At 42.9% G+C, this 27,668-nt stretch overlaps 1 protein-coding gene across 1 annotated transcript; it reads right to left on the reverse strand.

Moving 5' to 3' along the window:
• Positions 1–10,983: 10,983 nt before the first annotated feature.
• Positions 10,984–27,654, reverse strand: CPO (carboxypeptidase O). The gene is made up of 9 exons (XM_028510102.2): positions 27,376–27,654; positions 23,291–23,390; positions 21,701–21,802; positions 20,699–20,803; positions 19,695–19,805; positions 18,511–18,601; positions 17,188–17,390; positions 12,194–12,278; positions 10,984–11,320 (listed from the first exon to the last, which is right to left on the reverse strand). Exons 1-9 carry the CDS (start codon positions 27,441–27,443, stop codon positions 11,058–11,060), a joined length of 1,128 nt encoding a protein of 375 aa, XP_028365903.1. The 5' UTR covers positions 27,444–27,654; the 3' UTR covers positions 10,984–11,057.
• Between the last annotated feature and the right edge of the window lie 14 nt (positions 27,655–27,668).

Below are 27,668 nucleotides of genomic sequence, written 5' to 3' on the forward strand. Positions count from 1 at the left end.
GAGGTGCTTTTTACGTTTGTGCCGTTTCTATACAAGGGAGACACCGTTTTTGGTGAGTAATTTGTGCAATTCTGGCAGCGCCTCCTCCATCTTCCTGGCTGGTATTTGCAAGTATAAATATGGTTAATGATATACCATTCCTGCCAGATGGTCAACAGGAACTACATGGATTCAGATATGGGAGCATCAGACAAATGCTTGATTCCTTTGACTGAGACTCAAACATCAAGCTACTTTTAGAAACGAATTTACTTCTGAGGATTCATCACCATGAGAGAAGTGCACAGAAGTGACCAGTGCAGGAAAATGAAACAAGAATGAGCTCAGCCCAGGCCACACGCTCTTCTCCCCAGGGGAGGTAACTGGCCTCTCGCCTGTCAGGGCTGGTCCAGGTCTGAGGACTCCGCTCGTGTGCTCTGTCTGGGATACCTGTTAGCAGGAAGGCTGCAGAGAGGTAACGTGCATTTCCTCTGCAATCTTCCCCATGTTGACTTATTTTGTGTATAGAACTGTACTGCCTCAGTGGAACTGCCGAGAAGCTTTCCCCGATCATTTTCACAGCCTCCACGGTCACCACTGCATTTCTCTTGTAAAGCCACCCTTTGCGGTGGGCTGAGCGTTCTGTCTGGTGATGCCCAGAGGTGTCACTCCTTTCCTTTCACTCCTCAGTGTGCACACTGAGTCTCCACAGCACGTGCCCACCCATTTGGAGGCTGGTCCTCCCAGCCTCTCTCCCCGCCTCTGTCACTCGATTATTGATAGTGCTCCTTGAGCGGTCACCACCCACACTGGCCCGTCTAGTTCCACACTCTGAACACTTTCTCGCTCTACAAGACGGCCACTTCTTCCCACTTGCCCAGAAAGCAGCCGGCTCTTGCTCAGAAGGGCTGGTCTCTTGAAAGAACATCATCCTAACCTTCAGAACTAAATTTTATGGGTGAGTTTTTTTGTTTGCTTGTTTGTTTTCTAACTGTTAAAGCATCACTTGGCTGTGGTGAAGGCAGATGTACTTCAAGGGCTATAAGCAAAGTGTAGAAACACGACTGTGTGTGTTTATTGCCTACTCCTTACAGGCTCCAAGCGAGAATCACTTAGAGTTAGGCAAGGGGGTAGAATACTGAGAGAGTTTTATGGAAGAAAGGATTTGCAGAGGATATGGAACAGAGTTCCAGTGGAAGAGGGTTAAGGAAGAAAACCACAACTCGTTTTCTACAAAGATTAAAGGGAGCCACTTGCGGACTCTGGAGGAGTTCAAAGACGTTTAAAGGCTGGCCTCCCTTTCTTTGAGTATCATTTTCCTTTGCGCAGGTTTTCCAAGCAATCCACCTGGCTGACCTTGCGGCTCCGTCATCCACGTGGAGGTCTCTGGCAAAGTCCAAGGAGCTATAAACACAAAAGTATAAATAAGAACTCTGGGAATAGAGCGTCAGCTCCCAAGCTATGAACACATTCGGTAAATTCTGCAACATTACTGAAAAGCCCTGGCAGGCCTCCTGGCCCTGACCTTGCTGGGTCTGATCATCGCTGTAAATGCACCTGTGTAACCAGCAGCCCAGTCAACAGCCTCGTCCAGGGGAAAGATATCTGCCCACCTTCTCTTCATTCCTCTGTCCCTAGGTCTGTCCTGAGACGTCACTGTCAGGCCTTGGGAATTACAGTATCTCGCTGCCTTATTAGTAGTGCAATCAGCACGAATGCATATCTTGTGTGTTTGTGTGTGTGTGCATGTCACACAGTGATTCTGCCCATAGCCAGCATTTTCCTTTCTCCTGTCCCCACCCCCTGCCCCACAGGGCCATCCCCGCGCTGCCTGGAATCCAGGTCCAGCCTTGGAAACAGCCGCGCATCTCAGGGCAGAGGCTGCTCGGCTACACTCTTCATCTTGAGCAAGGACACCTTTCATTTCAAGAAAGGGAAGACGTTTTATATCCCCCTGAATTCGAATAATGAAATATTTTTTGTAAACCTGGAAATTAAAGTGTAGACAATACATGTCCTTTGATTTCCTTTTACTAATCCTCAGAGGTGAACCCGGGAACAGTTGTCACTATGGCTCCTGGCCCGGAGGCACTGAAACTCGACCGATAGCAACACCAAGCGGGGCGGTCTGGAGTCTTTAAGGGTTCCCTCCCACTTCCTCCAACCCTCCATCTACTGCCGCCTCTTTTACCCTGTCTATAGTGACTTTGAGGGCGGTAAGAAGCATTTTGAGGTGACACTCGAGCAGCTGTGTGGTCTGGAATGTATTATAATATTATGTCTCAATTACAATAGTCTTTGGTTGGTGCGGGTGGCAAGCAGAGCCCGGTGCAGCCTAGGAGCGCACTGCCATCTCCTGGAAAGCCCTCAACACACGAGGCCTGCCGTCATGGCTCCTCCAGGGTCCCCAGTTGGAAAACAAAGCCTTGGGCACGGCCTGTCTTTCGCACCAAATATCTGCATGCACAGAGCCATCTTTACCTGCCCCTCCCAACTGGAATGTGCCAATTCCTGCAGGGATCGAAAAGGTGTTGCAATTGGCATCTTAATTAAAAACAAGTAACTAGGTTGGGGAGGCCACTGGTGCTGAGTCTCCTGCCTTCTGCTCCCAAGGTTGGCAACAGACGCTGCTTCCTATAAATGAGCGCCTGGCGCTGGGAAAATCCTGCCCTCGGGATCTTCGGAAGAAGCTGTGGCCTTATTTACACCGTTAAGGACGGTATCAGGGACCTTGAGGCAGAAGTCACCTGCTCAGGCTGAGCCTCAGAGAGGGGACAGCCCCGAGTTCTTCAGCCCCTTTGCTCCGTAGCAATTGTTTATTGAGATCCCACCTTATAGGCGAGCTGGGATAACTAATGACATATATTCAGACAGCACTGGTTCCACAGGAAAACCCATATGAGTTTCTTCTGTTTAAACACATGGCCTAGGCAGGCCTGTCTTTAGCACCAAATACCTTCTCCTGCTACTTCCAGCTGGAATGTGCCTTCGAGGCACAGTGGGTTTTCTAAAGCACAGCTTTACTGGTTAGGGTGGGTTCATGGTCAGGCTTTGGCTAGAGCAAAATGCATTCGGGAAGATACCTGTCCCATCATGGACAAGAATGGGTTATCGGATTTCTCTACCGACAGCTTTCCTTTGAAATACCAGATACATGATTGATGGTCTGCATAAAGATACATAAGAAAATATTCACGCTAACTGACTTCACTGGCTTCAGTTAATTAACTGGATTGCTTAAATTCAACCAGTGCCCCTCTAAATCAGTGGTTCTTATCTTTTGGAAGACATTTTGAAAAAAATCTAAAAACTGACATATTGTTTCCCCAAAAGAGTGCATACAGGTGGTAGGGTGTGATTTAATAGAGTCTGTGGGGCTTCATTGCCACCATTGCCAAAGCCAAAGCGATCTACATAACACTCACTTAAAGATGACTTTTCAGCTAGACTTCTTTGTAAGCCTAGGTTTAGAGCTTTGGGCCTCTGGCTACCTTGGGCAGAGGTAGGACCCACTGGAATGTTTGCAAATGAGCTGACCCTTGGGTTTTACCAACAAGGTATGGCCAAGGGTATTTCCCCTTCCCTTCCATTTGCTGGTCTCATATTGCAAGCGGGTTTAAATGTTCATCCATTGAAAATCCCAGATCCACAAGGGCACACATCTGAACAGCTCTGATAACACCTTGCTTTAGCCTGGTTCCAGGAAAACAAAGCTCAGTCAAGGGTTCTGCCACTGCACCTGTCCGGACGTATTCTTTGTCTTTGCCCCTGGGGAGCAACGCTAATGAAAGTGATTTGGAAACACAGCCTTCCACATGGCACGAAAATCAGACATCACCTCTTCTGACAAGTCACAGGCGTAGCCCTGCAACCCTCTCGGGGCACTCCAGTGTCTGAATCAAGGTGCAACCCTCATGGTGCAAAAGTGAGATCAATTGCACGAACTACATTAAAATAGTAAAATACAGGATTGAGTCTGGGCATCTAACCCATCGCTTGAGCCTTTGGCCCCTTATTTCATTTGTATCATCAGCTCCTGGAAGGAAGCCTGTTGTCCTCCCTTCCGAATCTGTTGGCAGAGGCTGTGCGGCCACATGTGCAGTTTCTGATTGGAGCTTCCAAAGAAGTTTTCACCCTCCAGCTTTTCTTCTGTCTGGGGACTCACGCTTGTTTCTTTCTCTGAAAGTGATGGGAATGGCCGAGACTCATATTTATAGAGGTTTTTTTGGCGGGGGGGATTTCATCAGTTTAAACCTCATCTTTTCCCAGTTAGCAGATGGGAACACTGAAGCACACATAGATGAAAATAATGAACACAAACCTGGCACATAGTAGTAATAATAACAGGTAAGTACTGATTGGTTCTTGTGTATCACATCATGTACATTATCTCATTTACTCTCAACAACCCTATAAAAAGGTACAGTTATGATCCCTTCTTTTCAGGTTATTTGACACAAAATTTGCAAGTTGAAAGAAGATCCAGTTAGTTAATGCTGCAATAATGCTGTGTAACAAACAACCACAAACTCTCAGGGGCGTACCACAGTGAGCACACTTAGGCCATGGGTCCCTGGGCTTGCAGGAGGCTGGCTGATTCAGCTAGGGCGGTCCTGTTCCGTGTGTCTTCCATCCTTCTTGGACCAGTGGGCTAGGTAGCACACGTTCTTCCCATGGTGGTGGCAGAGAGGAAAACAGCAAAGTAAAACACAGGAGGCTACTTAAGTCTTAGGCTAGGAACTAGCTCAGGGACACTTCCACCTGTATAAAAATTAGCTAAAGCAAGTCACATGGGTAAGCCCAAAGTCAAGCATGAAACCACGTCAAAGTGAATGTAAGGAAGGGTGAAGAACTAGAATCCAAAGTAGGTAAGAGGCAGAGCTGGAATTTGAACAGAGGCAGCCTGGCTTTAAAACCCACGTTCTTAAGTACATTCTATCATGGAGACTTAACAAAGGGCCACTCTTGTTACCTTAAAAACTCAGCTGTCCTCCAAACACTGGGTGGATTAATGTAGACAAACAAATGAGAATAGGAGAGGGAAACTATTAATAAGATGACATGATAGAAGAAGAAATTAGACAGGGAAAAAAGTAACTGTGGCAATAAATCATGATTAACCAATGTTCACTGTTTACAGAATACTTTGCTCGTATTTTAGGTCACCATTTCAGAGCGCATGAGCAGAATATCCCACTTTATCCTCTGAGCATCGGTATTGTCATGTGTCCAGTGTTTTGGGACTCAAAGTCACTTTCAAGTAGTAGTTTGGGCAATGTACCCCTTTGTAGTGGTGTGCCTAACTTTAGATAGGTCAGGGTCACTTGGAGAGGGTGCAGGGACCCTGCACATCCGGGTCTTATCTTCCAAGGAGCAGCAGATCTGTTGATGTGGCCCGTGTATCTGTGTTTTAAAATGCTTTCCAGGTGTGGATACACTGAACAAAGGGATGATTCACATCCGGGGTAGGACAGAATGGGGCTGTATGAGATTTCATCGTGCTACTCAGAAGGGTGTGCAATTTTAAAACTTGTGAATTATTTATTTCTGGAATTTTCCACTCAATATTTTTGGACTGCGGTTGACTGCAGGTAACTGAAACAGTAGAAAGCAAAACCACATACAAGGTGGGGGCGGCGACTGCTGTACTTCCTAAATTTTCAAGAGCATCAAATTACCTAGGGATTCTGTTAAACCTAAGCTCTGATGCCCAAGAATTTGAATTTTAAACAAGTTTTCACATAAGAACGATGTTACTGGTCCGTGAATAACACTGGCCAGTCGGGGCCTAGAGGAGAAAAGAAGAAGCGCTCAGGAGCGCTCAGGAGTGCAGGGAAATGGGGGTCAGGGCCAGAGGAGCCCCTCCAGACCCGCCACCCACGTCTCCCGCCAGATCAGACACAAGTCTGTGTTTATCTGATTTCACAGATCGCACTGGAAGGACAATTTTTATTTGAAATAAGAATTCTGCTGCAAAACAAGTCTTTGAAGCAACCGCATTACAGAAAGCAGTCAACCTTTTAAGTGATAGACTTGCAAACCTAATTATAAAATAAATGTCATAGGGTAAATTAGCATACGTGCCGGGAAAAGCTGGTGGATATTATATATTTTTTTAACTCCTATGAAGCTTTACCAAGTTTCCATGTTGAATGAAATTTTGAAACACTGGATTGGAATGAAGGTTGTGACCAGAGCCCCGATTTAAAGTCAGAAAACAAACCCTAAGTTGGGACTGACTCTTCAACGTGACAACTTTGCATTTTCTCCTTCCTGTCTGAAACTAGATGGCTCCTTGTTTTTTTCATACTGGCCCCCTTCCGGCCCCATGGACCTGAAAGGCCATTTTCAGCACTGGTCTGTTAGACCTTTCCAGGTGGAAATGAAACAAAGGTGACTTCAGACACATTCTCATGACCTAGTCACCCCACAGTTCTCCTACTCAGCCGCTCAGTAACGTCAACCATCCTTTTTAAACACCATGTTCAAAGAGACCTCACGTGGACTCTTTGTGAACACCTGTAATTTCTATCCCTTTGTTTTCATTTCTATGGCCACCAACTCAAGTCTATTCAATTTGTATCTTCAACTTAAGTATATTTTCTGAACTGTTTGCCTCAGATTTGTCCCCTTCAACTTTCCAATTCTAACTCATCTTTCCAGTCTAATCTTTACACAACACGTATTTATTTACTCTCCCTATGCAAAAACATGGGTTCTCCCGCTGACTCTAGGGATGATGTCCAAACTCCTGTCTCACATTCAGGACCTTTAACCACCTGATTCCAGCTTGACTTTCTACCTCAACTTCTTAGGATCCTCCACCTAGTCAACCGGGCTTTGTTTTCTGGGGGGACAGGGGTCAATCCCATGAATAGACACTACTCTTTGCCTCCTTTGTGTTTCTGTGCTTGCTTCTGCACCACCTATGTAAAGAGAAAAGACCCTTTTCAACCTTTGATTTGCATCATTATTTTAGGGCTGGCTTGCACAAATGTAGTTTTAGAAAAAAATTCTCAGAAAAAGAACTTACTAAGGGCTCCATGGGAAAAGGAATATACAGGTAAGAAAGGAGATAATATACTTCCCATTTAAGCTCTTTGGAGCTTTACTATTATTATTATTATTATTATTATTATTATTATTTTAAATAAACGACTCCTGGGAAAGAAAGAAAATTCATTTTTCAGGGTAGCTAAGAAAAGACTATGCTTGGTTGCAGCAGAGTGGAAAACTGTTATAAGTGGCTATTATTTTCTCGTAGTCTTTTCATAACACCAAATACTTTAAAGTTTACAAGTCTGTAAAGGCTCATCTTTTTTACTGTGTTTCAGTAGAAACCAAACTGGAAATGCATGTGTTTTCCTAAAGTAAAAGTCTGATCTGGAACAGGATACCTCATGTTCTGGAATAATAACGTCTTCCAGGGAAGAATACGTCTGTCCATATGACATTGTGATCCCTAGGCACATTCTGAAAGGTAAAGCACAGCACTAGTTGTATTAAAGATCATTTTAGAATATCAAGAATTTCCTAAATACTGTGTTTTGAAAATAATTCCCAAAGGACGTTATCTTCCACTGGGCTCCCTAGATGTAGACCCAGAAGTAAGGATTCATGTACAAATGGTTCATTCAGGAGGTGCTCCCAAGAGACATCGGTGAGGGAGTGGGGGGCCCTGGGACAGGGAAAAGGGGAAGCCACACACGGCTGCAACCTCAGTGGCAGCGCTTTGGAGGGTAACTTCAACCTTATCCCATGGGATCTCTGGAACACGAGCTGCACTTCAGAGTTTTCCCCAACTCACTGCAAAGGGACTGGGCTTCCCTACTCCTGGACCCATCAGTTACCATCCAGACAGCAGCCGGGGTTTCTGGTGGTGGCCACAGGCAAGGCATGTGCAGTCAGCCAAGGGCGGTCATTAGAGAGACAGAGTCGCATATGTGTGAGCTGTGGGAGGCTGAAAACATGTCAAGGACAGAGAGAGGCGACAGAAGCGGCCTGAAAGATCTGGATGAAGCACAGGCAGTGGGCACCAGACAGCGCTTCTGACCTCCTAGAACCAGAGGATTTCTCTCCCAAGAATTTATCTGACCAAGCAATAGTGATTAAGAACAGAATGACCGTGGGCATGCTGTTCACTTTCTCTTTGTTTCAGCTCCTTCACCAAATAAGTAAAAATACCTAACCCAGGGTTCTTAGGAGTATTACACAAGGTAATATACATACAAGTATTTTGATCACTACCTATAGTAATGGAAACTAATAAGGATTAATTTTAGGGTTTTTAAAACTCATGTTTAGGATCACAGTTTTAACAGTTAGGCAGTAGGCTTTTTTATTGCCATAATAAATTTATGCCTGATTCAAATTATCTGCAGAAGGTGAGAATAACACTGGGGTGCTATGAAGAACATCGTTTCCGGAACATCAAGAGATTGGTAGACTGCATAAGAAAAGGAAGGGAAGTAGGAGCTTGGTCATACATAGTGGAAACAAAAAAAAACACCTCATTTTGACACTAATGTAGAAAAAAGTTGGATCTACGAGCTTGGATACCATTTGAATTCATCATTTTGCATCATTTTAAACTCTAAATTTGCCTATAAGTCAAGAAGATCTAGATCTTTTATAGGACTAGCTATGAAGAAAAGCACCGGCAGAGTTTGGTGGAAGGAAAGAAATAGTAATGGAAAATGCAGTATATTCAAACTTTCTAAAAAAATTAAAGGCATCAGAGTCACCTTTATTCGCACTGAGATAATATTATGTTGACCCGTATAAAATCACCAATACTTGGACATTTTTGAACTATGAAAATAGCAATTTCATCTGATTCAACCTAATCCATAAAGCCTGTTGGGAGACAGTGTCTTATGGGCCTCTCTTGCTCTCACACTTGCTGCTGGTAATGCTAAAATACAAGCAAGGTCCTGGCCACTCTTTACGGGGCCCATTTCTCAGAGTTGCATTTATAGCCAGGAAGGAACTGTGAGTGATGAGGAAATGTCTCCTTGGACCAGGCTTGCTTACTGCTTGCTGTAAAAACAGTGATGCCCTTGAGCCCAGTGTTTCTCTCCTGTAACACAATTCGCTGCTTTTGCAGGTACTACCTGGGCTCTCACATCACCTGCTTGGAGCTTGGGAGCAAGGGGACTCAATGTAAACACCCTGACGCTTGTGCTGAGTACTGGACTATGAGTAATAATGCCCTTTGTCTCTGACTCAGGGGTTGCATACCCATGGAACAGCAATGAACTAACTTCTTAGCTTTAAAGTAGGGTAAAGTCAAATCTCAGACCGCAAAAAGCTACAACATAGAATAATCTCAAATTGTTTTAGCTGTATTGTTGTGAAATTTTCCCAAACTATTGCCATTGAAGACCAGGAAGTGGAAAACATCCTTAAAAAAAAGATCAGTGTGGCCATTCATCATCACCTATCTATCTTTGTCCTTAGCTCCTTTCCCAGAAAATTTAAAAAACACGTCATGGTCCATGGTCTTCCATACTCTTTGAGCCATGTGAACCCCCCTGAGAAAGTTATGATCGTGTCTTAGACTCTTGGAAGAAGCTGTGTGGGAGGTTTCATGTAAGCTAACCACTTGCCTTCCTATCTGTTCCCTCCAACTTCATTCGGCCATGGGCTCAATCTTTAGACATGAGTTAAGTTTTGTAAGTCAGCACTCCTATAGTACTCAGAGGCCAAGTTGTTGGGATACTGCCTTAGAAACCAAAACACAGGCTAGATTCAGGCTCATAACCTGGCTCCATAGGCACAGCTCCCCGCTTTCTTCTTCAAAATGACCTCGGTGGCCATGTCCCTTTTCTCCCCTCCTAGGCCTGCCATTGCTGAAACCCGCCCCTTGTCTCCTGACAATGCTACTGTTGTGGAGTTGGCATTTTTATGTAAATAGCTGCTCTCTGATTCATTAAGCCTCATTGCCTCTGACATTTTCCTTTTTGACCCTTATCAGCCGCACTTGGGCAAAATGCAAAGAAATAGAAAGAACAAAGAAAGGCAATAAAAGGGTTACAACCAAGGAGTGTATTGTGTCCGTGACCAACAAGGAAACTTGGAAATGGGTGACTGAACACCCAAGGATGCCCTGTCACTCAATCAGCGCTACAACATTTGTTCAAAGCCTGACGAGTGCTTAGCACCATTTCAAGGTGTCACATGGAGATACATAGAAAATGACAGTCATAGATGCTACTTTAAGAACACTTGCAGTTTAATAGACAAGATAGCACAATTAAATGCCTGTAGACATGTAAGCATATAATTTGGCCCTTGCTTACCTCTCTAATTACTCCTTATTTCTGTTCATAGCACCTGTCACAAGCTGTGCTGTTTAGCTTATTTACCTGTGTTCCGGATTACTATGGCCCCCTGAGCTGAGATTTGCCTGATAGGCAACACTGTGTCCATTCCAATTGTTTATGGCCAGCACCTCCGGTCTCACCCCCTAAACTCACCTGAATAGAAGTTCCAAGAGGACGGGGGCTATGTCTGCCTCATTCAGCATTGTAACCCCAGAGCTTAGCAAAATCTACATAATAGATTGTCCAAAAAATATTTGCACAAATAAGCAAATAAATAAAATCAGCAAGATATATAGAGATTATACAACTTATCTTCTGATTGCTGCTACTAACTCAGTAACACAAAATTAAGTGCAAACCTGGTTCAAAGGCATAACAAAATTTTCAAAGAATTTAAATAGGAAAAAAAATCTCCCAACCCCAGGACAGCTTCCCTAAAACTGACTGTGGGTGCAGATGTGAGCACAGCCAAGATCAGCCACGCTGGTCCTAACTGACTGATGGATGCATGAGTCTTTGAACTTTAGAGAGGTTAGGTTTGCAGCATTATGGCAGCAATAACTAATATTATACTCTTCAAAAGTAATAAAAAATTACTTATCAGCAAAACAAACATTACAATTCAAACACGATTTATCTTTATTGAAATGGTATTTTTATTTACATTATTTATTTCCTCTATGACCACAGAGAAACACCTTCTCTGCAAGCACATCATGCCGTCGGGGCTGAGCAGGCCTGGGAGGGGTGGACTCAGAAAAGAGACATGAAGGCCACTAGCAGGCTCAGCGCCACAGTGGTAGACGTCACCCTCCCAGCGCTGTTCGAGTGCCAGTATTTGGCATACACGTCATCCAGGATGGAAAGCACAGCCTCCATGGTCTCCTCGCAGGTGTCCTGAATCTGATCTTCAGGCAGAACAAACTGATATGTACCATTGTCCCTCAGCTCAAAGGTGTATGCGAAGGGGATCCCAATGTCCTTAGCCCAGTCTCTTGAAGACCCTGAGAGGGCATCTACCAATGAAACCATGAAGGCAGAGTTAGAAATTGTATAGTGAAAGCACAGATTTCTGTCAGCCATCCCAGGAGTACAGGTTCAATCCAGAGAAATAAACAACTCCTTCATGTGAGGGTCTCACGGCTAGCTGTCTCCTCCCTCTCCTTGATGTGAAGCCTCTGGAGGGTGGGAATGGCTCTTGTCTGGCCTCCCTGTCTCCCTCCGCCAGGCCCCTCTACCCCCACAGCTCTGAGGATTATGCCTGGCACATAGCAGAGGTTTAGGCAAAGTTTCTCAGCTGAATCAAAGGCTGGAAAATCTAATATTTTAAGACAAGAGTAAACTGACATATAAAGGAACAGAAACAAAATGGCCATCAGGAAAAATATCATGTAAATACTATCTAGGTGGTCATCTGGTGGGTGGGGGAAATGGTGATAGGTGTTGAGGAAAAGGAGTGTGCACTTCTTCCAACTAAGTTATGTCTTTTCTTTTTCTTTTTTGGATCTTTTCTCCAGGCCCCACCTGCTCTGCTTGATGAGCCTGATGGGTTCTTTGGGAACTGAATCAACAGACCAAAGCTCATTGGAAAACGTCCTTCACATTAACCCTTGTGCCTTCTCCCTGCCAGCTCTTTTTAACTGAAGCCAGAGGGAGTTCTGGTCTTAGCCAGTGTACTAATTTTTTTCTTTGAGCTCACACCTTATCCCTGGAGAGCATAATTCTGGATTCGCACAGACTCCCTTTTATCTACGGCCATTTTGATTTGTAAAACTTCCTGTTGATCCTGGGAACTCTCTTCTCCCTTTCCTGCCTGCCCCCCTCCCCAAAGTCCACTGACTTCTTTGGTGCCTTGGATACTATTGAAGAGGTGAAAAAAAGATACTTACATAAAATATCTGCACTCGCTCCAACTCTATAATTGGTTCCATGCTTTGCTTTCAGTGCATTTGCTGCCTTCTGTCCAACTTGGATCTGGAGGTGGGAAATGCAGAGACAGATATCTGGTGTTAAAAATAAAACCAGCAATCCAGAGGGACTGGTATTTTGTCCAAATCCATCTTAGGAGTTCCAGACCAGCTTTCGCACTTCCTGTTGCACATCTATACCAAGGTAGCCCGCTGGTACTTCAGACTCAACACACTCAAGCCCAGTAAGTGCGGGATTTTCACATTTCTGGCTTATCATGTTCCTCCAGAAAATGAAAAATCATCTTTGATTCTTCTTCTTTCAAATAGTTAGCAAGTTGTAGTTCCAGAGCTGTCACCCTATTTCAGTCTCATCACCTCTGAAATGGACTATTGTCACCTTCTAAGGTGGTGGGTTACAGCCCTGGCCTGTGTACAGGAGGAGGGAGCCTGGGGTGGGATATGAGGCTGATATGGGAAGAATTCAAATGGAAAGAATCTGAGCCCCTAAAACATTAGAATTCTTACAGCTATTCCAATTTCCGAGCTGTTTAGAACAAGGCTATATATAGTTATGTTTCCCCTGCACAGTGATTGCCAAGTTGTCTGTCACACAGCACAATATTTATCATGATTTCTACACATGTATGGTTTTGTAAATACATAGAGATTAATTACCAGACTCAGTGGTTGTAAATAACACTAGAAATGGAAACCTCCTTGCAGAGTTCGCTCGACTGTGTCTTTGTGCGCTCTATCGAAGCTCACCCCCAGAACTAAAACCACTGCTGGCTGGCTTCAGTTAGGTTCAGACCAGGCGGGATCATTTTTACACTGTCTTTGTGTTGAAAATTCTTAAAATGACTGTTTATGCTAACTCTTTAGTACCTGAGACTGTAAGAGACACCGAATTAAAGAATCTTTCTCAATTCAGTTTGCCAGTTGCTGCCTATAATGCTAAAAGTTTGTCTGTCATAGAACAAACACTTCAAAAATTTATATGGAATTATAAACGACCCCGAATAGCTGCTGCAGTTTTAAGAAAGAAGAGTAAAGTAGGAGGGATCACAATACCCGACACTAAACTATACTACAAGGCCACTGTAATCAAAACAGCCTGGTACTGGCATAAAAACAGGCACATGGACCAATGGAACAGAACAGAGAGCCCAGAAATAACCCCAAGTCTCTATGGTCAATTAATATTTGACAAAGGAGGCAGCAACATTAAATGGAATAAAAATAGCCTCTTCAACAAATGGTGTTGGGAGAACTGGACAGCCACGTGCAAAAAAAATGAAACTTGAGCACCAACTTACACCATATACAAAAATAAATTCAAGGTGGATAAAAGACTTAAATATAAAACGTGACACCATTAAAGTCCTAGAGGAGAACGTAGGTAGGAAAATCTCAGATATTTCACGAAGAAACTTTCTTACTGACGTGTCCCCTAGAGCAAGGGACATAAAGGAAAGAATAAACAAATGGGATTTCATCAAAATTAAAAGCTTCTACACAGCTAAAGAAAACAGTATCAAAATTGAAAGAGAACCAACTGTATGGGAAAACATATTTTCCAATGATACCTCAGACAAGGGTTTAATCTCCAAAATATATAAAGAACTTACATGATTGCACTCTAAGAAGACAAGGAATCCAATTAAAAAGTGGGCAAAGGACTTGAACAGACACTTCTCCAAGGAGGACATACAGAAAATCCAAAGACACATGAAACGATGTTCAATATCGCTAGTTATCAGAGAGATGCAAATTAAAACCACAATGAGATACCACTTCACACCAGACAGAATGGCCATCATAAACAAAGCAACAAACAACAAGTGTTGGAGAGGTTGTGGAGAAAAGGGGACCCTAGTGCATTGCTGGTGGGACTGCAGACTGGTACAACCACTATGGAAAGCAGTATGGAACTTCCTCAGAAAACTAAAAATGGATCTGCCTTTTGACCCAGCAATTCCACTGCTGGGACTCTATCCTAAGAACACTAAAACACCAATTCAAAAGAACCTATGCATCCCAATGTTCATAGCAGCACAATTTACAATAGCTAGATGCTGGAAGCAACCAAGATACCCATCAGTAAATGAATGGATCAAAAAACTATGGTACATTTACACAATGGAATTCTATGCAGCAGAAAGAAAGAAGGAGCTCCTATCCTTTGCAACAGCGTGGATGGAGCTGGAAAACATTATGCTTAGCGAAACAAGCCAGTCAGTGAAAGACAAATACCATATGATCTCACCTTTAACAGGAACCTAAATAACAAAACAAAGAAACAAGCAAAATATAACCAAAGTCACTGAAATAGAGGACAGGCTGACGGTGACCAGAGGGGAGAGAAGAGGGAATTTAAGGGGACAGTGGGAAGGGTTCACAGGAACAAACTTAAAGGACACATGGTCATAAGCTAAGGGGAGGGTGGTAATTGGAGGGAAGTGGGGAGGGTGGGAGGGGGGACTAGATTGGGAGTAAAAAGGAGAAAACTGTATTTGAACAATGATTAAAAAAAAAGTTTGTCTGTCATTCCCATTTTAGTTACCTTCCAATAACTTCCAATAATGGTGACGTCACAGCTCCAGGCCTCTCCTGCCTTCTTGCCCCCTCTGGCCTGTGGCCAGCAGCCTCTACCCAGATGGCCAATTAGCAGCAGAAGACTCTCTAACCTTTCGATCTTGCAAAATGGTCACATAGTATCTGTTTTGCTGAACCAAGAAAGGAATGAAATTCCCTAGAAAAATACTGGAATATTTGGGACTCTTTTTTCTGCTAGTGGAGAGCCCGTCTAATCAAAGATCTACAGTGGCCTGTCTTTGGTGGTTCATGTATGTTTGTCACAGATCCCATTAAGTAGGAAGTAAACATCCGTGACAAATATCACAAACCGAAGAATAAGGAGGGTTCTGGGTCTGTCAGCTGAAATCTCTGTCTCTGCAGACTTTTTAAATGAAGAAATGGAACCCAGGGCTAAGAAATGGGGGGGAACTAGGACACAGTGCAATGAGCATCAAGACTGATGACGGTTCCCGGAAGGTGTAAACACCCCCTGAGCCAGTGCGAGGTGGTCTGAGGAATGTAACCCCTGGAGTCTGAAGGTATCGGTTCCAGCCTCGGTTCCTCCATTCGCTGTCCACAGGAGCTCTGGTGATGTAGAAAACTCAAGGTCTCGATTTCTACATCTCCAAAGGGAGCTTGTTGTATTGTCATGAGGGTCAGATGACATAATGACTGTAAAACCCTCTTGTAAATTACAAAGTCCAAGGCAAATATTAGTTATTTCACATAGCTTGCAAAATGATCACGTAGTACAAATGTCCAAAAACTTTGCAAGAGGGTGAGGGTACCACTACATATTTTTGACTACTGGGGAAAAGACCACCCTCAGGAAATCTCTGTGGTGCTTTTCAGTTTTGTGCCCAGACGTGTGTTTTATGGGCCCCGCTCCAGTGGAAGAGGGGCAGGATGGGCCAGAGAACCCGTGGGTCCCAGTCCTCTGTGACCTTAATTAAGAACAGAATAAGGTCAGTCTCCATCCATCCCAGCAGGTGTTGATAATGAAGAGTTTCTTTTAAAAAATAAAAGCATAAAATAACAAGTGATGGTCAGAATGTGGAAAAATTGGACCCCTTGCGCACTGTTGGAAATTAAAAGATGGTGCAACTGCCATCAAAAACAGTTTGGTGGTTCCTTGAAAAATTAAAAATAGAATGGCCATACGATGCATCCACTTTTGCTTATATACTCAAAAGAATTAAAAGTGGGATCTCGGGAGATAGTGTACACGTATGTTCACAGAAGCATTTTTTGAAATGGCCAAAAGGTGGGAACAAGTCAAATGCCCACTGATAGATAACAAAGGAAATGTGCTCTCTACATACAATGTAAGATTATTTACCCTTAAAATAGAAGGAACTTCGGATACGATACAACATGAATGGACCTTGAGAACCTTATGCTGAGTGAGATGAACCAGTCATGAAAAGACAGCTGCTGTGTGGTCCCACTGACATGAGGCATCGAGAGTGGCCGAACTCATAGAAAGAGAAAGCAGAATGGCTATTTCCAGAGGCAGGGGGACAGGGATTGTGGTTTAGTGGGTATAGAGTTTCCATTATGCAAGATAAAAAAGTCTCAAAGATTGGTTGCATAATAATGTGAATATTCTGAACAGTCTGCTTAAGAGTAGTTGAGAAGGTAAATTTTATGTTATATATGTTTTACTACAATTAAAAGTTTAAAAAGTATTTTTTTTAAAGACACAAATATTACAACCCTAAATTTACTCTCTCTTTGACGTGTGCCTGCTGCTCTCCGGTTCACACAAGGGCAGGGAGCCTGGTCATTTCAGCAACTCTGCCCACGATGGGCAAGCTAAACACAGCTTCAGGGGAAGGACCCGGATGAGATGAGGGTCACTTTTCCTGTCCGGCCTTGGGTTTCACTGGCATTTCCCCTTACAAATACTCCTAGCAAATACTAGAGGCAGCGTTTGGAAGAAAATAAAGCATTGTGTTTAGCAGAGAAGAGAGCAGATATGATTTAGCCGTGTTATATTAGATATGCCGATTTCCACTAACAGCTGGCAGGTTCTTTAACGCACGGTTCAAAAGCTATAATTGCTGAACGGAGCTTCAAGAGAATTTACAAAAATGAGAGCACGTTCCTGCAGATTATTAACATAATCATCTCATTTATATTATAGATGAATACCTAAGATGTCTCCCAACTTGACATTTTATGAAACAGGTAGTTAATTAATGTAGGTAAAGCAGCATTTAACCTGCAACCTTCCCAGCAGGTGGCTGGCAAGGTGCAAAAAGTGGGAGAAATACAAAGGAAGAACTGAGAACAAAAGCAGGGCTGAGGCCAAAAATCTGGGGAATGGAAATCAGGGAAAGGAAAGCTGGGACCCTATTGAGCCTTCCCTAAAGCCTCGGGTGCTCTGGTCTTACCAGCTCCTCGTGGTTACTGGATTTATTTTTTGTGTAGCCATAAGGCGTGAGAATGAGCTGCCCATAAGAGTGTATGGTCAGGAAGCAGAGAACGTCCTCTTTCTTGCTCTCTATGAGGCCGGAGACAGCTTTCGTCTCAGGTTCCGACACGGGGCCGGCCCCGCAGAATGTTTCATCGAGGCAGTTTTTAGATGCGCCGATACCTGGAACACACAGGAAGCGGCAGAGAAGGCACCATGATCTCAGTGGGGGACTGACACAGGGGAGGGAGTCATCCTCACTCAAGGCCACTGGGGGTGGGGCTGGGGCTTAACCTCGCTTGTCTTGAAGTTAGTTCTGGATACGTGAGTCAACTTGGGTCCTCATTCGAGGAGGAACTCAGATAGGCAGAAGGGCTGATGTTCGGGTTTAGAAATGAACTCCAGGGCTTCCATGGCCCAGGAAGGAAGGTGTAAAATGGAATGGCATTTTCAGTCATCGTTAACTTGAGCTTGTGGTGGGCCATGAAACAAATAGCTGGGAACCAGTTCTCAGGCTCCTAATGTCAGACTCCAACAAAGTCTTCCTGGCCTCAGTGTCTCTATCGCTGTCTTACTGGTTTGAGTCTCCTTAGAGCTCTTTTGCGAGTGCTGAAGTCACCTCTCCTCCTCACCAATAATAGAGAGCCCGCCAGCTGAGCCCCTGGTTACACGCTGGGCCTGTGGTCAGCCCCTCCTAAGCGGCATCTCATTGAATCCCCACAACAACCTCCTGGGAAGATGGTATCACTCTGGGCCCATCTTTTAAATGAGAGAAAACAAAAATGGGGAAGTGAAGTAATTTTTCCAAGATTCACACAGCCTGTATATCTGAATTTTAACCCTTGCTATCTGGTTTTTAACCAGACCATTCTTAGCCATTCCTACTGCTTCATTTCCTTCCAGTTCCCTGCGCACATTGAGGACAAGACTGTGTTTGCCGTGTTCACCTCTGCTCCCCTGCTGTGAAATAGCGTGCAGGGAGAATTCTCTGCTTTTTCTTCTTTTTGTGATAATTCATATATTTCAGGACAAAGTGATGCATTTCAAACATGTTCACATTGGCTTAGGTCTTCTTGGCCCTAGCTGAGCCAGCCTCCCTTGAAGAGACTCCTGCACTTGCGTGTTGCTGCTTTTTAATACCATCCCTTTAGAGGGAACACACAGGCCAGGAACCCCAGCCAGCTGTACAAAATTAGATGTTTATTTTCAAAAGTTGTATCTCTGGTAATTCACCTCTTTTCTGGCTTTTCAGGTCCATGTTCCCCCCACCCCCCATCAATTTATCTACTAAACTTGTACTTACTACACCAGGATGAGTTGAAATTTCGATTGAGATCTGTCCCAAAACACGCACCATCATCATGGGATGAACGGGACTTCCTCCAAAGCCGGTCCTGCGCAGGGGAACACAGGGGGGTCGCCATTCTAAGTTCTCATAAATCACAATGTTAGGAGTGATGGGTGGTCCTCAGGTATAAAAAGTCATTCCTAGGATTGTCTAGAAGAACTTGCCCTTAACACGATGAACGTTATGCATGCACTTTTTAGTCTTGCAGACAGTCTACCAACCCCCAGTCACAGAAGCAATGTAAACCCTCATACTGGGGGAAGTAGTCTGGCTTTTTTTCTCGAGCAGATTAGCAGTGCCTGGTGGATGTGATCAGGGAAAGCTTCAGAGAACCATTTTTTAGGTCCAAGTGATACAGGATGAAAGGGAAATAGCTTGGCAGATGGAACGAGGCTGTTCCAGATGCACCAGGGACAGTCTCTGCACCACTCTGGAAGCAGAAGACTGATGCGTGGAGATGAGGATAAAGACAGGTTTCGCCAGACATGTGCAGAGGGAGGGACTGCATTTGCGTGCTGGGCAAAAGGCTGTTGCAGAGCTAGGGGGTCCCATGAAGGGCCTTGGGTGAGGGGGAGTGTTGGGGGAGGGGGAAGAATGCATACTCTCTAGAAACACGGGCTCTTATTTGTTGGGTTACATGATTTAGAAACACTCATGAGGGGGAATTGTTTGCTAAATGAAAAGCTTTAGGAGATGTGTGCTCCCTATGTGAATGATCACAATGACAAACGAAGGCTGGGTTTGTACGTATCCATCATGTGGGTCCCTAGTGCTCCTGGGGGTGGACATGGGGAGATGTAGGAATTTTACATGCATATATTCCTGAGCAGGTGGCAGGCAACCCACAGACTTTAAGGAGATGCAGTTGGAGAAAACATGTCTGTCTGGAAAGCTGGGAACATGTCAAAAACAAAATCAGACACAAATGTGCTGGACTTCAACTCTAAAAAAGGCCTCTTCAATACTGAGCTTCAATTGTTGGCTTAAATATGTTAGGCTGAGCTTTATCCCAAACAGGGTTTCTTTTTTTACGTGACCACAAAACGTTTTATAGCTGCGATGACTGAGGTCAGGAAAAATGAACTGCAGTCAAGATCTAGTCTATGAAGTCATCCCAGAACCAAGTTCAATGTACTCACAGTTGTCCAAGTATAAATATAGCCATCTATGTTAAGAACCGGAAGCACATAGAAGTCCAGGTACGTAAGGAGCCTTCTTATCCTTGAGTTGTCTCGATAGTTTTGTAGAATCTGGACATTTAAGAGAGAACCAGTTGGAATCATCCTGGGAAGAGGTCTTTTCTCGCCTTAATTTTTAAATGATTTCATTTCCTCCTCAGGAATGACCATAGCCTCCACTCTCCATCCCCCACCCTCCAACCCACCTCAGGTGCCTCTTGTTTGGGGTGCTGATCCTCAAACTTCAGGATGCATCAAAATCTCCTGGAGGACTTGTTATAGTACAAATTGCCTGGCTCCAGCCCCTCCCCCCCAACTCCCCCACCCCTAATTCACTAGGTCTGAGGTGGTGAGGCGGAGCCTGACAACTGGCATTTCTAACAAGATCCCAATTACATTGATGCTTCCAGGAACCACTTGAGAACTACTCTTTGTGGGTTCAGTTCCTTATGTTTGGGTTTCTGAAAGGACTGACACACAAAAATATTTGACTTTTGAAGGTTCTTTGTTCCCTCAAGGGAAGGAGATAGGTCATTTGCAAAAATTCATTGTGCTATGTATTTTCCATATGGTAATCTCTTAATCCACACAACAGACCTCTGAAGTGGCCATTTTCTACTCCTTTTACAAATGAAAAACTAGGGCTCTTAGTGTCAGAAAATTTGCTCAAGACTATTTGAAAGAGGCGGAGCCAGGGTTCACTCATCTCTGACCTCCAAGACGTATTTTCTTTTACATTGGGATATGGTTGTCTTCCACTAAAAATAATTTTGAAAGCACTGGGAAGAGATCAGAATACCTCACAGCTCAGTGAAGATACTTATTAATTCCATTTCCCTTGGGGAGGAGGAGTAGCTCAGTAGAGAGTTACCATGCCAACATGTCAATGAAGCAGCCTTCCTCCACGACCAAGACGTGGCAGGTGATTTGTGGTTAACCATTACGAGGAAGCTGAAGACACTTACTTCTTTCACAAACCACTGGCAGAAAGCAGGGGCAATCCATTCCCTGGCGTGAATTCCACAGTCCATCCAAATGATCTTCTTGGTGTTGTCGGATGGTTGGCTGATCTGGAGGGAACATCTGTGCTCCGTTACCAAGCACACACTTATTATTGTAAGCCACTGTGTAAAGTTATCAGGCTTTTTCTTTCCCTAGAGGTCCCTTCCTTACTCCACTGGGTGGTTTCAAGCATGAGGCAAGGATGCTGGCAGAGATACACACCAATATGACCCTCCCTCAGCTACTCTTGTTCTCCTATGAGTGATCCCAGCTGTTGTGCTTAGGACCACAGGCTGACTCCCCATGCCCCCACCAAAAGCCACGTAGGGAAACTGGAGACTGGGTTATCCCCACAGCTATGCTATTATTTGGCTGTGTGACCTTGTATAAGTTACTTCACTTCTCTGGGTCTTGGTTTCCTTAACCACACCATGAAAGAACTGAAAAATGAATGGGCTGTGATTGAGGCATGAGTGGGAGATTTTCCCTGACACAGTCTGCCCTCTCTCATCTCTGTGTGAACAGCGGAGGCACCCAGACCTCACAGAGCCAGCCGCTCAGTCAAAATGTCTAAGGTCCTGTCCAGCTCCATCATTCATGATTCTAAGTTCCTCAGTCTCAGTGGGAAGGAGGGAGGCCCAGCGTGGAGGCAACAAAGGTATAAACTCTTCTGTTTCCGGGCCTTTCTGTTTTTAAGCCCAGCTATTCCCAGTTCTCTTTACTCGAGACCTTGATTTCACCCAGATGATTAACATATAACCCTTTGCAAGTTTTGAATTTTAAAAGCCCATTTGGGGGGTAGAAAAGGCAGGGGTGTTTTCTTGTTTGTGTGTGTGTTGGTATTTTTGCACCGCCTCTTTTAACTTTGTCTACATTTCTACTCGAGCCCCTGAATAGCAAACAAATACCATGGGAGAGGGAGACCCCTCTTGCCCAGAAACGCAATTCTCAGCCTTTTCATTCACCTTCAAATAATACATGGGCCGAGTCTCGTAGGTCATTCCTAGGAAATGCTGTGTCACCACATCTGGGTACTTCTCGCTTATCTGGCTCATCCACTGATAGATCTGAAATAGCCAGGGAAGACCGCAGTTATCCATCAGAAGATTGTTTGCTCGCCTCTAATTAAGATAACTGCTTCTTTCATTAAGATAATGAACTCTGTACTCTTTGCTCTGTGTTACAACAGCTGTGTGCTAAACAAGCTAGAACACAAAACCAGTGAATTATTACCGCCCCCCCCCCCCCCCATTTTCTCTACAGATCGACTCTGCCGTAAGTCTTAGGACACCTTGTCTATCTTTACAGAGAAGTTACTGAGAATTAACAATTTCCACTGATCACACTTCAGAAACATTACACAATACATCCTTCAAAAGGCCACCAGACTTAGCTTCCATGTGACACCCAGTCATGCCAGAAATTTAATGAAGGCTTGTTTTATGGGATCTTCTTCCATCTTTATGAATCTCAACAATATTTTTTGCTAACGTCCGTGGTTCCAAGTTTAGAAAAAAGGTGGGTAAGCCCTTCATAGAATATGCCAACAGACGCTTAAATCAAGCTCCAGTCAATCATTTTGATTAAACCGGGCAGACCCGAATGGATGCTGATTTAATTGCAAGGCTCACACCAGGCTTAGAAAAGAAGGGTCTTACATTTTTGCCCGCAAGTCAGTAATGTGGGGCTCTGAGAGAGTGGCTGGGATGAGGGAGTTCACGAACATAAGACATCACACAGTGGTCAGGATGTGATGGGATGCCTGCCATACCTTCAAATCTTTCTTGTACTATTTGAAAAAAAATTCTGGAAAATATTAACATGTTCCCAAATATTGAGAATAACTGGTAAATCCTGTTTGGAGGGCAACGTGTACATTTATATAAATAATTTAGATGTGTATACTCTTTAAACCAGCAATTCTATTTTAAAAAATGTTCACTTCAAATAGTTTTGCATAATGTCACACATGCACCCACTCACACCTACTTATTTGCATAGATAGTACTTAATTTAATTTTTTATTGTAATTAGTTCTAGAAATCACCAAACATATCTTAGTAGCAATACAAATATTTCTTTGAAAGAATTGTTTTTCCCTTAAGAACTGCTGAGGCTGTCTCTTGCATGCATCCCACAAGAAATATCACATTTTCCGTGAAATGTGATTGAGTCAGAAGGTTTCTCCTCCCCGCCTCACACACCCATGTACACACTGGCCGTGCCCTGCTTAAACTGGCTAAGAACTTGATAAACAAGAGTAAAGGTTAATTCCGGTCCATGTTCACACTAGCATGACCGGTTAGGGTGTTCTTTTCTTCTTTGTGTTGTTGGTTTGCATTTTTTTATTTCATAGCACCAGCATCTGTAGCTCCAGTGGTGCTGGTCAGGGGTAGGAAGGGTAATGTTTGGGAATTCTTGACCTCAGTGACTAGGCAGATCTCCACCTCATATTTTGAGCCTCCCCGGTGGGCGGATAGTAACAGTGAACCGTCCCCACACGGTCTACAGTAAGTGACGCCCACCACCACCCCTCACCATGTATTCTCCCTCACCTCCTCCATGCGGTGGTACTTGTTATAAGAATAGGTCTCCAGGCTCCTCCATGGAGTCACTGTCGTGTCCACAAGCTTTTGTGTCTGCTGCACCAGTGATCTGCAAAGGCAGGAAGGCAGATGAAAGGCCGGGAAGAAACTGGGGTGTCAGGAGGATGGGAAGGTGGATGTAGACGGTAGCGGAAAGCCGTATGCATGACACCTAGAGGATAAAAGCCATTTATCTCCTTTAGGTGAATACTCTTCTCCCAGGTTATTCTTTTTTTTTCTGAAGATTTTGTTACACAGACTAAATTACACTTTTATTATAACCCAGAAAAGAGGCATAAAACATTTATCAGTCCATGTGTAAGAATGTTGTCTCTCTGATTTGGACTACAAAGAGCAAAACGAATATTTACATTGTAAGGTCACTAGGAAATGATTTCACTGCGTCTTTGGAATGGGAGAGGAGAGGGGACAGCCAATGAGAAGGACATCCTTTCCGCCCTCCCTTCTTCCTCATTCCTCACACCAGTGTCCTGCCTGTCACGCCCTGCCGGGAGGTGAGATCACGGGAGATGCTGTCACAACAGGGCTGGGACCAGCCGTGGTCATTGTCAGAGCAGCCCTGTTCCCTCCTTCGTTAGGTCAGCGAATGCTTGGGCCTCTCCTTATCCCAGTTCCCTTCTCGGTGGTGGGAAATGGGTACATGGAGGAGCAGGGCTGGGGGGCTGCAAGATGTATGAGTGTGTTGTCTCCTGAGCCCGTGTTGAATGACTGTATCCATGTCCCATGCAAAAAAAAGTGAACAGTCTGGAATTTGAATGAAAACCTCTGATATTAAAACTGCTGATCTCTTTCACATGAAGTCAAACACAACACTTAACCCGCACACATCTGGGTACTCAGCTCAGGCAGCGTTTAAACCATGTCCTTAGTGAAGGCAGATCCCTGTTTCGGTGCAGTTTCTCAGGTGCTGCCGAATGCAGGGAGAGAAGGAGGGAAAAGTAGCTCATCTGCTAACGTATCACTAGCCCCATGTCACCGATCAAATGAAAAGATTATTATACTTTGGGTATTCTTTTAGAATAAGAATTCATAAAATGTCTAACAGAGAAAATGATCCTTTAGGGTACATTATTAATACATACTGAAGATCAAAGATTGATGAAATTTTGATGTGTGCAAAAGCAAAATAAAACCCTAATGAATATTGAGGCAACCTTTGTGTTTTACATACTTCGTAAGAAATCGTTTCATAAGTATTTCATGACAGCAAAATATTTTCAAAAATTTTTCCCCTGCTTACAAAATGAACATGCATATATCAGAAAGTTTAAAAAGTACAGAGAGGAGAAAATAGGAAAGAGAAAGGAGATCATCAATAATCTCACCTTCCTGAGTTGACCACTGTTGGTATTTTGGCCTATTTCCTGTCAGTCTTTTGTCTGTGCATATTTTTTTTCTTAAACAGTACAGATTATATCTATATTTAATTGTGTATTAACTCCTTTATATTCTGTATTCTACCAGAGACATTTCGTCAAAGCCATAAAAACTCTTTATAAACATTATATTTAATGACTAATATTTAATTGTAAGTATATATTATATAGTATCATTTATTTAAATATTATCACCTGTGCTGGATATTAAAGCTATTTTCCTTTTTCATCTTTGGGGTTTATTTGTTGTGTTTTTTCTTTTTCTATTTTAAATAATTCTGGACTTAATTACTTTTTGCATAAATCTTTATACTCACTTCTGATTATTTCCTTGAGTTATATTCCAGGAAGAAGAATTAGTAAGTTAAAGAGAATGAACACTTTCAAGGCATCTGACTCATCCTGCTAAGTCCCAAATGATTCTACAAAATTACACTGTAATTGGGAGTAGGCAATATATATGAGTCCACTTTACGAGAAAGATTACAAAACTTGTGATCTCTCTTAGCTGATTTTCTCCACTATTGTTACACAACTCCTAGTGAGTAAACAATATAAAAATGACAGCTAATTTACATTTTGAGTCGGTAAGAGCCATATAAAAGTGAACATTATTGTATATCAGTAAGTGGTAATAAAATGAAAACAGCCCATTAGGATCAGGGCTAGCAGGTGGGGAGAGTTCTCGTCAGGCGCAGTCACAGGGCTCTCCAATGGACGCCGTCTTCATGGAGTTCCACTGCCTGAGCTGAATCGCTTCTGCGATTTAACCTGGGCACGGCGGTCATTATTTTAAATAAAAGTTTCAATGCATCTTCATTGTAGAACTTGCAAAATGAAGAATAGTCAGTTGAGGGAAAGGAAAAAAATCACCAACAAAGATACCAATTACCACGTTGGTACATAGTTTTTCTTGTATGTGTGCCATTTCTAAGTGTGCCATTACATTTTGTATCCCGCATCTTTCCTTTAGCACAAAACATGTATTTTCCCATGCTATTAAAATCTTATCATAATCATTATTTTAAAGGATGAATAATATTCCATTAATATATATGTCAGTATTTACACAACCTAATATGGTACTTTTAGGTTGTTTCCAAACATTGTAATATTTAATACAATATTTATGTCATCAATGAGGCTGCATCTCAGTGCATAGATTCTTTCCATGATTTTATTTATTTTTTTAGTCTAGATTTCCAGAAACAGGAATACTAGGTCAAAAAATGTGTAAGTTTTAAGACTCTTGATATTTTTAAAGAGGATGATATTTTTTTCCAATCAAAGCCTTTTGCACACTATAGGAGTCTTTGTCTCTAGTTTACAAATGAATAGTTTTATCAGGGAAGATAAATGTAGTATTTGTATAAAACCAAGTAAACTAATGGGAAAAACTAAGAAGGTGATGTTCAAACAGGTTTTGACATCACAAAAAAGTCCTGGGCTTTCTTTACGTATCTGACATCAGACCATCTGTGAAGCTAAGGGCATGTTCAGGTCACACAGGGGTGTGGGCAAAAAATCTTGCTCTGTGAGAGCAGTTAATTGCAAGATTCTTTTAACCTGAAGAAAAAGAGGAAATACTTTGTAACTACATATGCTTGATGAGATGTATCAAATGAGCAAAATATTGAGTTACGTATGAACAAGAGAAGAGAAACTTTATATGGTAACTACACTATACACAGAGAGAGACACATATTCAGAGTTTTAAGTAATAATTCATTATGAATACGGAAAGAACACAAAAATTGGCAAATGACATGAACGTGCAACTGATAAACTAGTAAAATGAGTAATAAACAAGACAAAATGCTTAACCTTATTAGAAATCAGCAAAATGCAAAATAAGTCATCTGTTGGTATTTTTCACTTACTAAATTGGCAAACACGTAACATTTATACACTGTCTTTGGAAGTATAGACGGACACGCCTTTTCTAGAGGGCAATTTGGCAATGTGCAGGAAGATTCTTAAAATTTTTTCAGTTCCTGGCCTAGCAATTACAATTTTCACCACTTATATTAAGAAAATGATCAAAACTTTGCAAGAAATATTACTGTAGCTGGATGCTTATCATGGTATTATTTGTGAAAATGACAAAGTAGAAATCAAATAAATGCCCCTTCAAGTAACAATAATGTGTCATAAATGAATTATCAATGTCATAGAAAAAGTTTTATCACATAATTTAACTGGAAATTTTTGGCCAGAGTACTATATACATAATTAGCTGGCTAGGTAGCTATTTAGAAATGTTAACAGTAATGGCCTCTTTGTGATATTATTTGGTGTTTTTAGATACTTTAAGCATTTTTTCTTGATAATTAGAATAATGCGATTTACTAATAAGAAACAATATAAATGAGGGACAGAATTTTTACTGTAATTTCCTTTTTCAATCACAAAACATGACACTTCTATTGGTATTTATCATATATGGTGGCAGAAAATGTTTATTACTCATCTATTCAAAGATTATTTGAGTAACGTTTAATGATAAGAGTTCAGTGATCTTCCTTGTTCTCATCCTACAGTAGTGTGTGGGGATAAGAATAGAGGAACCCCCCCCCCCCTGCATTTATCTTGAGAAAACTTTTCCATTTGGACAATGTAAATCATGACAGTCAGCCCCTCTTCCCACTTCCCACTCACCTATGATGTCCCAGCCCGCTATGGACCAGCATCCCCAAGAGGCAAAGGGTCCCAAGCAGAGGCTTCATTCTTCTGCAGACAGGGCCAGGGAGTCCTGGGCCTGTCCTGCAGGTCCATGGATGAAGTGTCTCTGGGAACGCACCCAGGGGTTGGCTCCCGCAATAAAGATAAGATAAGCCAATCAGTGGATGTCTCAGCAGAATCACACGTGAGCAGTGGCTTCCTTAACTCCATCATGTCCTCAAACAGCTTTTCTACCATTGGATTCTACCATTTGATTTTTCACTTCTCCT

The sequence above is a fragment of the Phyllostomus discolor genome, chromosome 4 (assembly GCF_004126475.2).
Source record: "Phyllostomus discolor isolate MPI-MPIP mPhyDis1 chromosome 4, mPhyDis1.pri.v3, whole genome shotgun sequence".
In the NCBI taxonomy this organism is placed as follows: Eukaryota; Metazoa; Chordata; class Mammalia; order Chiroptera; family Phyllostomidae; genus Phyllostomus; species Phyllostomus discolor.

What these genes read in the sequence shown, in the direction of transcription:
- CPO (XM_028510102.2), bottom strand. Translation starts at nt 27,443, where the DNA reads ATGAAGCCTCTGCTTGGGACCCTTTGCCTCTTGGGGATGCTGGTCCAT. An exon ending in GGCCCATGTATTATTTGAAG is followed by an intron (nt 20,804 to 21,700) that starts GTGAATGAAAAG and finishes TGTTCCCTCCAG; the next exon opens with ATCAGCCAACCATCCGACAA. An exon ending in AGCGAGTGCAGATATTTTAT is followed by an intron (nt 11,321 to 12,193) that starts GTAAGTATCTTT and finishes TTTCATTGGTAG; the next exon opens with ATGCCCTCTCAGGGTCTTCA.